Source organism: Panthera uncia, chromosome A2 (genome assembly GCF_023721935.1).
Source record: "Panthera uncia isolate 11264 chromosome A2, Puncia_PCG_1.0, whole genome shotgun sequence".
Lineage (NCBI taxonomy): Eukaryota > Metazoa > Chordata > Mammalia > Carnivora > Felidae > Panthera > Panthera uncia.
In genome coordinates, this window is record NC_064816.1 from 30,792,517 (window position 1) to 30,807,937 (window position 15,421).

The window sequence follows — 15,421 nt, forward strand, 5'->3', positions numbered from 1 at the left end:
TCTCTCTCTCTCTCTCTCTCTCTCTCTCTCTCTGTCTCTCTCTACTCCTCACCCACTTGTACCTTGTCTCTCTTAAAATAAATAAACTTTAGTAAAAAAAAAAAAGAATTTTGAAAGTCTTTTTAGGAACAGAGATTCAGTCTCTGGCCCATGGTTAGGAGCATGGGTCAGAAAGATAAGGTGGGAACCCCAACTCTGTCACTTAGTACGTAGGAGACCTCAGGCAAGCCTCCAACTCTCAAAGCCTCAGTGTCCTTCCTCATCTGTAAAATTGGTTGTTTTCAGAACTGGGCTGTTATGAGGATTTGGATGGGATGAGATGATGCATACAAAAAGTACTTATTACAGTGCAAGACACATAAGAGTCCAATAAATGTCATCCTTACGAGGTCAAATTAATTTTGTTGTCGATTCAGAGAAGAATGTTTGATCAAAGAGTAGTCCTTTCTTGGTTAAAGTGACCATTTATTCAAACATACGTACTAAGTACCTACAATATACAAGGCTCCAACAGGGGAGAGAAAGGCACCGATGTTGTCCCTGCTGCGAAGGAGGAAGGGGATAGATCATGTGTACCAAGAACCACAACACAAGAGAGAGCATACTCAGCATCATAAGAGAGGTACAGATAAGTGTGTGTGCAGGTGAAGAGGGAAAGAGAACAGTGGCTGAAAGACAAGGTTTCCCGGAGAAAAAGCTGTGTAAGTTACTTTAAAAGAAGGGTAGGATCTGAGCATGTGATGCTGGGGGACATGACCGAGTACACCCAGAGATCCAAAGGCAATGAGGTAGGACTGGGGTGGGAGAGAAACTGAGAAAATCTGCAAAAGCAGATTGCCCGATACCCAGAATTTGTGGAGGAAAGCCTGAGAGATGAGCCTGGCGGGTAGATGTGCAAGGCATGAGGAGGGATGCCGTAAATGGTCTCAAGTGTCAGATGATGAAGTCAGTAGTTGTTCACTAAGCAATGGGGAGTTATGTAGAGTGAGTGAACAGAGAAGTAATGTGATCTTACACCTAGTCACCCTTAATCTGTTAGCGGTGTTTGGCAGGGATTAGAGAGGGAAGACTGGAGGAGGAGAGACCACATGGAAACATTTCTGAGACAACAGTCCTAAAAGAGCGAGGGGCAGAGAAGTGAAAGAGGTCTAGAATTAGGATAGGGCCTGTTCAGACCAGTGAGAGACACATCTGAGATGGAATTCAGGAAAACTGATAACCGACTGGTAGGGTGTGTGTGTGTTCCGGGTTGAGGGGAGGGGGAGTAGATTGGTGTGGTTCATTCTAAAGAGTGAAGGAATTCCCGGGTGGAAATATTTCCACTAGGAACGCCATGATACTTCCGGTGCAGAAACGGTAATGGGAAGTCTTGGGAGGAAAGATAAATTCGAGAAGGGAGACAGAGGGATGAGGTTTTTGGAGCTAGGTTAATCACTGAAACAGCCAGTGCACCTATCCTTAAGACGTGTTCTGGACCTTTCCCTCCCCAGAAAGGCAGATTGCAAATTAAATGCAATATACATGGGTTTGTCACGGTCTATACAATCATTCTAAAGTCCCGGCCGGCCCTCAGTTCCCTAAGAGAGTTACCACTTGCCGTTCTACGTGCGAGATACCACCTAAAATTGGCAACAGAAATTAAGGTCCTGCACAGCAAAGTATTTATACAACTGCTGGGGCCACTCCGCGGGGTGTGGAGGCGGGGAGGGAGGAGGAGTGAAGGTTGTTTACAAACTTTACGTACATACTCAGCACCATTCCTAAAGTTCTGGAATTGGTGTTTACAACCTTCGGATCTAGGGGTGTTCTGATAACCTGGGTTCCAGTGCCTGGTTTATGCCCACCCCAGCCATAACCTTCGGCAGAATGTTAGGATTCCTGCGCTTTGGCCCTAGGTCTTGGGGCGGCGATGACTCACGGCAGCACCCCCTTACCCCCCCGCGCGTCAAACTGCCGTCTCCGCCCACCCCCAAACAATCTCAACAACGAGCCGAGCCGCAGCTCCTGGCGCTTTGCTGGGGGCTGGAGAGGCCCATCGTTGTGCTCGTATCCCAGCAGGCTAAAACCTTCCCAGTCCTACTCTTCAAGCTTGCCTCGTTCCCCCACCGGACCCTTCCGTTGAGCAGTGGAGACAGATGCGACATCCCCAACCGGGGACGCAGGATCCACCAACGACAGCGCTCGGCAGGGGCAGCCAAGTGGCCCGGTAAGTTATCCGTGCTCCCCTTAGAAAAGGTGATGGGGAATGTGGGTCCTCAGGGGAAGAGTAAACGCATCATGGGGGGGGGGGGGGAGCTGTGCGCACAACGCCGTGCGCTGGGAGAGCCTGACCCGGGAAAGTTTCTGCGTCACACGCGCGTGTTAGGAACGCACATCGTTTGGGAAAGTCAAGGATCACTTTCGCTGGGGTAAGAACTTTAGAGCATGTCTTCAAATGTGCTGGGGAACAAAGCGAATGCCTTATCGGACCAACTGGAGAGCAAGTGGGGAGGGGAGGGGAGGTCAAAAGGGGGTCGAGGCACCCTTTCGGAAACCCTGCTAAGTGCGTATTTTGCAGCGCAGGGAGGTGGCCGCCCCGCGCCTTCTCGTTCTCCTTCTGTAGGGGAAACGTGCGTTGTAGGCTCCGTCTCTCGACTCTCTGGAACCCGTATGGGTGGCAGAAAACCCAAAAGAACCTAACTCTCGTCCGGGCAGCCTCTGCGGGCTCTCTCCCACTATTTCTGTTTCTTAGGGGCTACCCCGCCAGCAGGGTGCAGAGTCGGACTGCGCCACACCCCCACTCCGAGTTATACCCTAATTCAAAGCGTCCGGGGCAGGCTCCGCCCTCTTCCCCGCCTCCGGAGTCCTTGGCCCACCCTTCCGTTCCTGGGACGGACCTGTTCCCTGTCAATCCTATTCAGCCTCAGGGTTCCTGGCGCGTGAAAAGAGGCCCAGAGAGATCGCGGGGACTCTAGATTACGCACCGCCCTCCACGACACACAGAAGGAACTCCCTATACCCGAGGCTGGGGATCCTCAGCCCACACCCCTGACTCGAGACGCGCCAATAAGGAGTCGGGTCCTGCCTGCGCTCAGCTGCTCCGCTCCTGGGCGGCTGTGTTTGCTACAAGGAAGGGCCGGCAACTCTGGAGTTTGGAAACCGACTTCCAAGCCGCCTGCTAGCGCTGGGCAAGGAGCAGCGGAGCTCGGTTCGGACTCTAGAAAGCTCCAAGACACACGGAACCCCTGGGAGCGGATGCGTGCGCTCCTCTCCAGTGTAAGCGCACGCACTGGGCTAGTCATCCAAACCGCTGGATGCAAAGTAGTTTCCAGCTGGTATTTAGAGCCGGACTGGAAACTCGGCGCAGTGAGGGTCTTAGAAGAGAGAGCAGTGAAGTCTTCCAGAAACTTGTGAAGAGGCGGGAGGGGAGGGAGAGGAGCGGGCACCAACTCACCATTCCTGAGCAGAGGCTGATGACCGCCGTGTGCTGGGACTTGGTAGACTTGGTATTGACATGGCCTTTGTAGAAGCAGTGCTTGAGTTCCGCTTCCTCCTCAGAATAAAACTTTGTCTGGTTCTCCCCGGGCGTCCCGAGAAGGGTGACAGTGAACAGTGGAGCGATAAATCCGGAATGGGCGGAGAGATTAAATAGAAATTGCTGGCCGAAGGCAGAGAGGCGGTAATGCTCCTGGTCGGAGGTAGAGGAGGAGGAGGAAGACGAGGCAGAGGCCGGCCAGGGGTCAGAGGCAGCGTTAATGCTCCGGCGCCTCCTTTTGAAGTGCACGTTCGTAGAAACGGGTTCTCCGAGAGCGTTCACTCGGATGGGAGACGCGATTTCGTACTCGCTCAGGGTCTCTAATAATTTCACTGCAGGGAGAAGCAGAGACACATGAAGCAATAATTCAATTTTCTGCAAACCAATTTCCCGCAAGTTTTAGTTTAAACATGAAGGGGGCTTTGTCCCGGGTTATTTTCCAGCAGTTATTTTTTTTTTGCCCATTTGAGCCCACGCCTTCACCCTCAGCCAGTGCACAAATATTTGCTGAGCACCTACTATGTGCCAGGAATAGCCAGGAACTGTGTTCGACGCTGAGTCTACACCATTTGGAATCAGACAATGAACAAGTCAAAATACATAAGATACATTTCGTATTCTGACAAATAATCTGAATAAAATAAAACAAGTCAGTATCTGCTACCCCCAGTTACTAAGTAACTATAGTTTGGGCCCTGGAGGTGGGGAAGGGGAAAGATCAAACTACCAGCAAAGCGGGGTGGGGGAGACCAAGTCTACTCTACAGTGGCTCTCTCTAGAAATTGGCTGGGAATGACCTAAAGAAGGGAGAGGCAGCAAAGCCGGAGATAATTCTTTCTAGGAAAAAGAGAGAGGCCCTCCGCTGCGGGGTGCCCGCTGTCGGGCGCAGACGCTGGGGAGGTGGCGACTGGGGCGGAGGGGTCGCGATGGCCGGAGTCTCATTACCTTGCCTCGGGTGCAGCCTGTCCTTGCGCACGGCCGCCGCGGCGTCTGGGCTCCCCATCTCGGCCAGGTCCCGCACCAGGAACGTTAGCAGTGTGGCCCAGGATACAAACTGCATGGTGCTTCCCACCCCTCCCCTGTTGCTCCCACCCCCCTCCCTCCTGCCCTCCCTGGCTGCGGCGGCGACGCGAGGCAGCGGCCGCGGTGAGCCCGCGGAGCCTGGCGCCCGCCGCCAACTTTTGACTTTAGGAGTCGCTGAGGTCTCGCCGCAACGCCGCCGCCTGCCGAGAGCTGAGCCGCTCGGGCCGCAGGAGGAGCCGGAGGAGCAGCAAGAGGAGGACTGGGGCTCGACTGCTCGGCCGCATAATGTCCAAGGAGCGGGCAGGAGAAGGCGCGGAACGTGCGCTCCGAGGCGCGCCGGGCGCCCTTTGCTGGCGGGGATAGCGGAGCTGCTTCTTGAATGGGGGGCTGGGGGGGCGGGGGCGGGGGGGCCGCGGGTCCTCCGCCGCTCAAGTACCCCGGGTGCCCGCCTCTAAGAGGAGAGGGGAGGGGAAAGCGCAGCGAGCGGGGACCGCCTCCTTCCAGACGGAGGAGTCCTCTCCTCGGCCGGCCCGTGCGAGTCTCGCGGCCGGCCTCGGGCTGCAGGAGGCGGAGGCGCCGGGAGCTCGCGGCCAGCGGCTGGCGCTCCCCGCCGCCTCGCGGGCATCAGCTTTGCTGAGACTCCCTGCCCCTGGGCCGGAGAGCACAGAAAGTTCTCTCCCTTTCCAGGCGCTCTCGGTTTCTCGACCCCTCTCCTGTCTCTGCTCCATTTCTGCCTTCAGAAGCTGTTTTGTCTTCCTCGCCCTTGCCTCTCTGCCGCGCCGGCTCTGTACCCGGTTCTCCCGCGGTGCCCCAGTTTCCCCAATTTCTCCCTTCCCTTGGCTCCCTTCTGCCTCCGTGTCTTTACAACAGACGCCTCCCTCTTCTCTCGTCCCCTCCTTGGGAATTTCTGTCCCCCATCTAGCCCATTCTTTGGGTTTCTTACAAGTGAAAGTGGCCGCGAGCAGGAGCGCCCGGCCCTCCTACAGTCTCTCACTAGGGACTAAATGTGGCATCTGAGCTCCACTCTCGGTTTAATCGCCCTAAGTCAAGAGTTTCAGAGATTCTTAAGATTCAGGGGTTCTTAATCTGGCAGTTGGGGGTGTGCTTCAGATCCCCGTCCTTTCGAAAGTTTTGCAAAGCTTTCAAGCCCTTTCCGCGCCCCCCGTCCCCAGTCTCTGCCCCCATCCGGAGAGGGTCCACCGCGTTTTGTAGGTCCCCGGCCCAAAAAAGGTTAAGAATTGCTCTTGGCCGCGAGAGGGGGCGGGGACTTTGGTGCCCAGACTGCCCCTAGGTTTAGAGATACGGGGGAGAGGACAGTAGGGGGTGGAGTGCCCGGGGAGAGTCCTGGACCCGCGCGGGGGACGGGGCACGGGGCGGGGAGTGGGAAGCACCAGTCTGGGGAGGGATTTCTCAATCATTTCTCCTTCACTTTGGCCAAAGACAAGGAGGAGATGCTTACCTTTGCCTTGGGAGGCAAATTTGGAGTTAGACAAGCCAGACCCCAGGGAGGGTGTGTGTGAGCATGTGAGCGCGTGAGGGGACAAGCCGGGTGGGGGGAGAGACAGAGGGAATTGTTTAATCCTGGGTGGTTAGAAGTACGTGTTTCTTCACCAGCCCTCAGGAAGAAGCTAGCTAGAGTGTGCTAATTTCAAGAGAAAGGAAATCGCAATTTCAGTAAAAGATACAATAAATGTATATTTGCCCAAGTGTCCCAGAAGTGGAGATTTCTGTTGCTTGCTGGGCTGGCACTCTGGATGGGAAAAACAAAGGCTACCAATACCAGGGACCAAATAGCAAAATGCTACAAGTATCCACTACTCTTGAAATATTAATGCAAATATTTCTCTTGTAGAGGGAAAAATGACTTGGTAAGACTGGAATTTCCTAAAAAAGTTGTTGACCCAAATGGACCAATGGTGCCATTCTCCAACTGTATTACCGGAATTCATAATAAGTATAAACAGTATAAAGATGGGAAAACAGAAACACCTGTAAAATGCTCAGGTTTTTTTTTTTTCAACGTTTTTTATTTATTTTTGGGACAGAGAGAGACAGAGCATGAACGGGGGAGGGGCAGAGAGAGAGGGAGACACAGAATCGGAAACAGGCTCCAGGCTCCGAGCCATCAGCCCAGAGCCTGACGCGGGGCTCGAACTCACGGACCGCGAGATCCTGACCTGGCTGAAGTCGGACGCTTAACCGACTGCGCCACCCAGGCGCCCCTAAAATGCTCAGTTTTAAAGGATGACATTTAGATCTTTTTCTTAAACCTTCAAAATAATTTACTAAAACATAAGTCTCCTAATACACAACCTTTCTTTTCATCATGTAAGAAAATTCCTCGCAATCCCAGTGTCTGGGAGTTGCTGTAAATTTAGCAAGGAATGGAAAAAAATACCACACAATCAAATTATTCTCTCATTTCAATGGAAAATATTCTAGAACTTTTACTTTAAAATGACGCAAAAATATAGTACTTTTACACATACATAAATGAAAAGAAATGAAACCCATGTTCATAGTCAGTTCACTTAGGGCAAAGAGCCAAGAATATACAGTGGAGAAAGGATGATCTCTTCAATAGTGATACTGGGAAAACTGGACAGCCACACACAAAAGAATGAAGGTGAATCCTTATCTTGCATTATACACAAAAATCAACACAAAGGGATTAAAGGCTTGAGTATTAAGACCTGAAATCATAAAAGTCCTAGAAGAAACAGGGAGTAAGCTCCTTGATGTTGGTCTTGATGAATGACTTTTTGGATTTGATACCAAAGGCAAAGGCAAGAAAAGCAAAAATAAACAAGTAAGACTACATCAAACTAAAAAGGTTCTGCAAGCAAAGGACACCATCAACGTGAACAGGCAACCTATGTAATGGGAGAAAATATTTGCAAATCATATATATTTGATATGGGGTTAATATCCAAAAAAATATAAAGAGCTCCTACAACTCAAAAGCAAAAAGAAAAAAACATCAATGAAAAAATGGTCAGAGTATCTGGGGTGCCTGGGTGGCTCAGTCAGTTAAGCATCTGGCTCTTGGTTTCTGCTCAGGTCGTGATCTCATCATGATCAGGTCATGATCTCAGAAAAGGTTTGTGAGTTCAATCCCTGAATCAGGCCCTGCACTGACAGCGTGGGGCCTGCTTGGAATTCTCTCCGACTCTCTCTGCCCCTCCCCCACTCACATGCGCGCTCTCTCTCTCTCTCTCTCAAAATAAATAAATAAGCATAAAAAAATGGTTAGAGGATCTAAAAAACACTTTTCCAAAGAGGATACACAGATGGCCAGCAGGTACATGAAAATGTGCTCAACATCACTAATCATCAGGGAAATGCAAATCAAAATCACAATGAGGTATCACCTTACACATGTTAAAATGGCTTTTATTAAAAAGATAAATAACAAGTTTGGGGAGGATATGGAAAAATGGGAACCTTTGTGCACTGTTACCATGGGAGTGTAAATTGGTGTAGCCATGAAGCACCATAGGAAAGTTTAAAAATTAAAAATTAAAAATAGGGGCTCCTGGGTGGCTCAGTCACTTAAGCCTCTGACTTCAGCTCAGGTCATGATCTCACAGTGTGTGAGTCTGAGGCCTGCATCAGGCTCTCCACTGTCAGAACAGAGCCTACTTTGGATCCTCTGTTACCCACTGTATCTGCCCCTCTCCTGCTCTCTCTCTCTCTCTCTCTCAAAAATAAACATTAAAAAGTAAATAAATAAAAATAGAAGTAGGGATCGAGCAGTTCCACTTCTGGGTATTCATCTGAAGGACCTGAAAACACTAACCCGAAAAGTTACCTGCACCCCAATGCTCCCTGCAGTATTACCACTAATGGCCAAGATATGGAAGCAACCTGTGTCCATTGATAGATGAATGCCTAAAGAGGCCGTGGTACATATACAATGGAATACTGTTCAGCCATAAAAAAGAAGGAAAGCTTGTGGCAACGTGAACAGACCTTGAGGGCATTTTGCGAAGCGAGATAAGTCGGACAAAGGAAGACAAATCCCAGACGGTCTCACTTATGGGTGGAATCTAAAAAAAAAAAAACAAAAACCCACAAAACTGAACTCATAGATACAGAGAACAGACTGGTGGTTGCCAGAGGTGGGGGAGGGAGGTGGGCAAAATGGGTAAAGGTGGGCAAAAGATACAAAGCTCCAGTTGTAAGATAAGTAAGTCTTGGGATGTGATGTCGCATGGTGACTACAGTTAGTACTGTATCGTACATTTGAAACTTGCTGAGAGTAGGTGTTAAAGGTCATCGCAAGGCGGAAAAAATGTAACTCTGAGTGGGGAGGGATGTTAACTAGGCTTACTGTGTTGATCATTTCATAATATATACATACAATAAAGCATTCTGTTGAATACCTGAAACTAATATATTATTATATGTAAATTATACATCAGTAAGAGGAATAAAGTTTACAAAGGATAAAAGAAAACAATGGCACTTTTCAAAATTTCCTAGTAAACAAATATTCTCCCTTTTAATTTGAACCTTTCTCATAAAGATAAGCTGACAGCGTAGAAATTATTTTTTTTTTAATTTTTTTTAACGTTTATTTATTTTTGAGACAGAGAGACAGAGCATGAACGGGGGAGGGTCTGAGAGAGAGGGAGACACAGAATCTGAAACAGGCTCCAGGCTCTGAGCTGTCAGCACAGAGCCCGACGCAGGTCTCGAACTAACGGACCGTGAGATCATGACCTGAGCCGAAGTCGGATGCTCAACCGACTGAGCCACCCAGGCGCCCCGTGTAGAAATTATTTTATGTAGGGATACAAGTCTCCTCTCTGTCTTCTCCCTCCTTACCTTTCTTTCTATGACTTGATTTTATTTTTTATTTTTATTTATTTTTAATTTTATTTAATGTTTCTTTATTTTTGAGAGACAGAGAGAGACAGCATGAGCGGGGGAGGGGCAGAGAGAAGGAGACAGAGAACACGAAGCAGGCTCTAGGCTCTGAGCTGTCAGGACAGAGCCCCACTCGGGGCTCAAACTCACAGACTGTGAGATCATGACCTGAGCTGAAGTCAGACGCTTAACCAGCTGAGCCACCCAGGCACCCCTAGGACTTGATTTTAAAAGATGAACTCTGTTTACTGTTCTTTACAATTGCTCGTGACACAAACAAGAGCTGATAAGGAAGGAAAATACAAAGTATCTCTTGGTGACCTTGTGACGTGATCAGGAGCCTGGGTTTCTGAATTTCTTATCCTCAGCAAGTCTGCTCAATCTTTCTCAAGTGTATTGTCTTGCCTCTGAATTTATATCTATAAACAAGGCTTAAAAAATTTAGGAAGATGTTTGAAATCTTACCTTAGGACAATGAGCTATTTATCTAAATAATTCAGGTCCAAATCATCATCATCAGTCATCATCATCATTTATTGAGTACTTATCACGTGCCAGACCATGTACAATTGTACAGTACTTAATTCTTAACAACAGCTATATGAGGCTGTAATTTCATTTTACACATAAGGATATTGAGGAGTAAAAGGTTAAATAATTTGACAAAGGACAAAGGTCCCTCAACTAGTGAGAGATAGGATTGAGATTCTGTTCCAGTAATTTAGTCCAAGTTCATAATCACTATCATATATAATGAATGAAGGGTTGATCAAAAGTGTGGCTGGGTTTTTGGGGGTTTGGTTTGGGAGACGTCAGCTAATACCACGTAGAGAGTTTCCTCAAATGTACCTTGATTGTATAATTTTTCTTTGCCTAACTTCCTATTCTAATGCTGAGTATTTCATAATAATCATCTCAGCTGATTTTTTCATTTCACTGATATTTCACAACTTTTTTCTTGGGATGTAGAACAAATCTGGCACATAGTAGATGCTCAAGAAGTATTTATTAAATGAATGAATATATTCTTTATTTTATAACAGCACACACATGTGCAGTTTAGAGGATAGTTTTATAAATAGGAATATAGAATGACTTGAGCTCAGGGAGAAAAGTGAATTCTTTGGTAAACTGGCCCATCGCAAAAGTTTGCTTGAAAAGAAGCAGAGTTTTGGGAGGTCACCTAGAGTTAATGGAGAAACATTTTTTGGTCCATTTTCTTCTCCCAGGCTTTACTGGAATTGAACATTATTGTAGGTTAAGAGGCAGACCTCTTTGGCTGATTCTCCATGAAAATTGTATCCCAGGGGAGTGATGATTGACATTAATCACTAGGGAGAGAGAAGCTGGCCAACGGAAATACGAGACATGACATCACAAGTGACTGTGTTTGCAGAACATCACTGGAAACAGCAGGAAGGAGATAAGAGGTACAGCCATCTATTTCCTCAGAAAGGGAAAACCCACACCCGAATAATAGGGAGAGACCAGGAGCCAGAATTAAAGTGAATAGTTTCCTGACTGGTCAGCAGTGGTGGTTTCTGGAATAGATAAGCCAAGGTACTGGATTATACCGGACTCTCCCACAAAGCAGAGAACTGGTAGTGGCCCAGCTCTGTGACCTCGAGCAGTAACCTCTCTGATCCGGTCTCATGCTTGCTTAGTGGAGGTGGGGAGAAACGGTCCTCTTTTCTTGTCACATGGGTGAAGGACACTACTGTATTGTTTGAAGTCTTCCAAATACTGACTTCAAGTAAACGATAATGTAGAGAAAGTTATAATTGTATACCAATGGTATACCAAAAGTTAGAGGAGTTTAGCTGTTAGTAATAATAGCACAAGATTCTCGAGTCCCTACTTTGTGCTAATGAATCCTTATCGCCAGTCCTGCCAGCTGGGTTTGACTCTCCCCATTTTACATGTGATGAAAGTAAGAGGAAAGTGAAGTGACTCACCCAGTGTTAAAGAGCTAGAGTGAGCTGCACAGGGATTTGAACTGTGGTCATTCTACCTCCAAAGCCTGTGATCTCCATTAACCGGAGAAGTCTACTAATATGAAGATGTTTGCCTAATTGTTCTTGATCATTCAGCCTTTATACTTGGCCTGATGAATATGATCTTTTAGAACTTTTCTCTTTAGTGTCTCTCTCTCTCTCCCTCCGTGTCTCTCTCTCTCTCTCTCTCTCTCTCTCTCTCTCTCTCTCTCTTTTATTTTGAGAGATGGAGAGCACACAGGGGAGGGGGAGAGACAGAGAGAGACAGAATCCCAAGCAGGCTGCACAGGTGGACTACTGAGCCACCCAGGCATCCCCTAAATAACTTCTCTTAAGCCTACTTTTAAAGTCATAGTTCCAATTTTTAATGTGGCTCTAGATACAGCTAGCTCATGGCAATTCTACAAAGTTGTTCACTCATCAAGTGTGCCTTGCTTACTTGTCATTCCAGAAGACCATACTTTTGCTACTGTTCAGGCTTTAGAGCCTGAAATGAATCCCATTGATCTTCACTGGAGAGTCTGTGGACCTCAAATCCTTATTTCATTCCCTCTAACACCCTATAGAAGAGGCCATGATACCTGGGTTCAACTGATCGGGTTGGCCATCATAACCTGGCCATCATATCTGGGTTCAACTAGAAATGATTCAGAAGTAACTGGACTTCTAGCTCAGATCCAAACCACTTTTAAACTGAAGTCCAATCAAAAAGCAATACAGTGGGTGCAAATACAATGTCACCGTCTTGTGAAAGAGCACATTCAACATAAACAGGTGTTATAAATGTGCGAGCATGGAACCTGATAACTCTTACAGCATTTTGAGATGCACCAGGACGCTGTATGCCCCCAGAGCCTTGACATTCTCCTGTCCTACTTTGTTTCACGCTTTCTTTCATTGTTGTTGCTTGGTATACTCTGTAGACTTTCAACTATCTGAGGGCAAGGAGCAGATCAGTCTCTCTTATCACAGTATCCCCTTGGTGGTATGCAACAGGCACTTAATAAATATTTCTTAAATGAATGAATTAACTATTTCTGCAAAATTATTTCCAGCTTTCAGAGCCACTGTTTCTCTTAATTAACGAAAGTCATTCTTTCGTACACAGTGCGTGCGCGCACGCACACACACACCTGGGAATGACTGACATAATCTCTGGTTTTTTATGGTATCATTACTCGTGAGAGGCAAGTCTTGCTTTAATTAGAATCTTATCGTGATTTCTTTTTTCCGGAGTAGAAATTTTCAGAGCTAGACTCTCCCCGATGGCAACTTCAGGATCATGAACGTGACAAGAGACCAATGCTGTGGCAATTTCCATATTCTTTTTGTATCCTAAAAACAGGGTCATTACAGTTACCTGCCTTGTAGGGATGGTGTGACAGTGAATTGACCAATGAAAGTCTTGGCTTATTGGCTGGCATAGAGTAAGTGATCTCTGTTCAAATCGGTGGCCTCACTGATTAACTGATAACCCTTCTGCTAGTTAGAAAGAGTGATTTCTGATTCAGTTAGACAGAAAACAGTCGTGGTAACCTAGCACGCCTTTCCCTGTTAACTGCCCTTCACCGGGTCATGAGCCTTTCTCCTCCTGGGAAAGAAAATCAGTCACACGTGTGCTATAATATTTCTTTGACTATGTATTTTTTTTCACACTTATCCTTGCTGTTAGCCCCCTTGCTCTTTTAAAATTATTTTCATTTTTGGGGTGCGTGGGTGGCTCATTCGGTTGAGCGTCCGACCTGGCCTCAGGTCATGATCTCACAGTTCGTGGGTTCAAGTCCCATGTCAGGCTCTGTGCTGACAGCTTGGAGCCTGGAGCCTCTCACAGATTCTGTGTCTCCCTCTCTCTCTCTGCCCCGTCCCCTGCTTGCACTCTGTCTCTCTACATCTGAAAAAAAAATTTTTTTTAAGTTTAAAATTATTTTCATTTTTTAAAACAGCTTACTCTCTCTTTCTCATACTCCGCTTAAAATTAACAGTTCTAGCATATAAGTCCGATTTAACATTTTTTTGAACCCTGGGCCTTGTGTTTTTCTGGCAGAATGCTGACATAATCAAAACATAATTTTCCCTCTAAACATTGAAAAAAACCTGTTTTTCTGTGGCAAGCGATTTTTACACATGCAAAAAAGTAATTTCCTCTGCAGATAATGCTTAATGTCCTGTCTGTCCTAATGTTATTTATTATAATAAGGGTAAACCTTACCAATTGCTTTCTATGTCTAGGTACGGTAGGTACTACTGTATTCAGTTCTCCCGACAACCCAATGAAACAGGAAGGCCGTTAGGCCCCCTTTTCTGAGGAGGAAATGAAGGCACAGAGGGGATACGTAACTTACCCAAGGTTGCACAGCTAGTGAGTAGCTGAGTAGAGATTTAAAGCCAGGCTTTCTGATCTCCAAGGCCTGAACTCTTAAACCATGCCATGATACTGACTGTCATATGTATTTATGATCTAGTAAGCTTAATGCAGTATACATTTTTATGCTTAGAAATACATTCTGAAGGAGTGGAAATATTGACATTAGTAGAAATTCAGATATCAGGCCAATTAGGGAAGGAGGCCAATGGGGGTCTGGTTCAGGGAGTCAGAAGTGATGAAATTCTGAACATCAAGCCAAAGCGATATCGAGGAGAAGATCTTTCCAGTACCCTCAACCACTCATTCATCTAAATGCAAGACTGGCCCATGACAACTCTAGTCTTCTTCAATAGTCTTGCTGCTACAACCACTTTTGTAAACTCCGGTGACCCTCAGTTTAGCCCTGCATCTTAGTGTTCAGGCTGCGCCCTGGTTCTTGCTATAAAAACATTGTACGGCCAAGCTTACCTTGGAATTTTACAAGTGGGATAGGATTTGAATTCCCCATGATGAGTTTCTGCGGGGGCCCAGTACAAAGGTTTTCCAAGAACTTTTCAAAATATCTCAGCTACTGTGACCACCAAAGACAATGGAGAGAGGCTGGGCGGAGGGGAAGCAGGGAGGAATACCTTCATTTTCCCAATTAATGTGCGAAAACCTAAACGTGTCCCGTGTCCCAGCCTGACCTGGCATGGAGATTATGTGACATCAGATGGATGCCAGTTGTAAGTGGCATATTCACCATGCACTGCCCTTGTATTCCTTGGCACCAATAACACAAAATAGGTTGCTTCCTGAAATGTAAGCCTAGCAATTAGTGCCTTGTCGCGTCCCTATCAGATGTTGGCAAAATAACTGCCTTTGCACTTTTCTTTTCCCCCACTCAAAAACAGTACCTATCAGTGGCAGTCACGGCAAGCATAACTGGGATAAGCTTCAGCTACTGTTGGGCTCTGTGCAAGAGGTACGGTTACAAGAAGTGGGGGTTTGGAGGTAGAATTTTCTTTTGGGCAATCTTCTCACAGTGACAGTGGTGCCTGAATTCTAGTTAGAGCAGGCCACACAAAATCACCTGCATATCCTTTCTTTTCTTTTTTTAATGTTTGTTTATTTTTGAGAGATAGAGAGCACAAGTGGGGGAGGGGCAGAGAGAGAGGGAGACACAGAATCTGAAGCAGGTTCTAGGCTCTGAGCCGTCAGTACAGAGCCTGACGCAGGGCTCGAACTCACGGACTGAGAGATCATGACCTGGGTCGAAGTCGGATGCTTAAATGACTGAGCCACCCAGGGGTCCCTGCATATACGTTTTAAATCAACACTTCATACAGTAGATTATTCAGTTCATTAATTATGAAAGCAAATCTGTACCTCACAAAATTCATATTTGCTCTAAGGTACCTTTTCTGGCAAAACGGAGGTTGTAGTAGAGAAAGGACTCCCTGAGCAGTGACTTTGGTCTGTAGGTCCCGGTGTGGCAGAGGTCCTAGAAATAGAAAAAGGGACAATTCAAGACCGTCCCCTCCCCACCTTACCAGTCAGGTGAGAAGGGAAAGGCACAGTCAAGAGACCACAAGTGCCATGAAGTATTAGACAATGATCGAAGAGGACGGAAGAACTGGGTGTTGTAGCACATAAACATGTCCAAGGTGTTTT

At 46.9% G+C, this 15,421-nt stretch overlaps 2 protein-coding genes across 6 annotated transcripts in view; one reads left to right on the forward strand and one right to left on the reverse strand.

Moving 5' to 3' along the window:
• The window catches only part of ADAMTS9 (ADAM metallopeptidase with thrombospondin type 1 motif 9), a 162,852-nt gene extending 157,930 nt beyond the window's left edge, over window positions 1-4,922 (reverse strand). Inside the window, exons 1-2 of the mRNA XM_049642677.1 lie at window positions 4,460-4,922; window positions 3,434-3,846 (exon numbers count right to left, since the gene is read on the reverse strand). Of these exons, the coding sequence (XP_049498634.1) occupies window positions 3,434-3,846; window positions 4,460-4,574 (528 nt within the window). The 5' untranslated portion in view covers window positions 4,575-4,922. The remainder of the gene's footprint in view (window positions 1-3,433; window positions 3,847-4,459) is intronic.
• Window positions 1,238-15,421, forward strand: part of LOC125930695 (uncharacterized) — a 220,685-nt gene continuing 206,501 nt past the window's right edge. For all 5 annotated transcript variants that reach the window (XM_049642673.1, XM_049642671.1, XM_049642675.1 and 2 more), the window contains exon 1: window positions 1,238-2,206. In XM_049642673.1, the coding sequence (XP_049498630.1) occupies window positions 1,837-2,206 (370 nt within the window). In that variant the 5' untranslated portion in view covers window positions 1,238-1,836. The remainder of the gene's footprint in view (window positions 2,207-15,421) is intronic.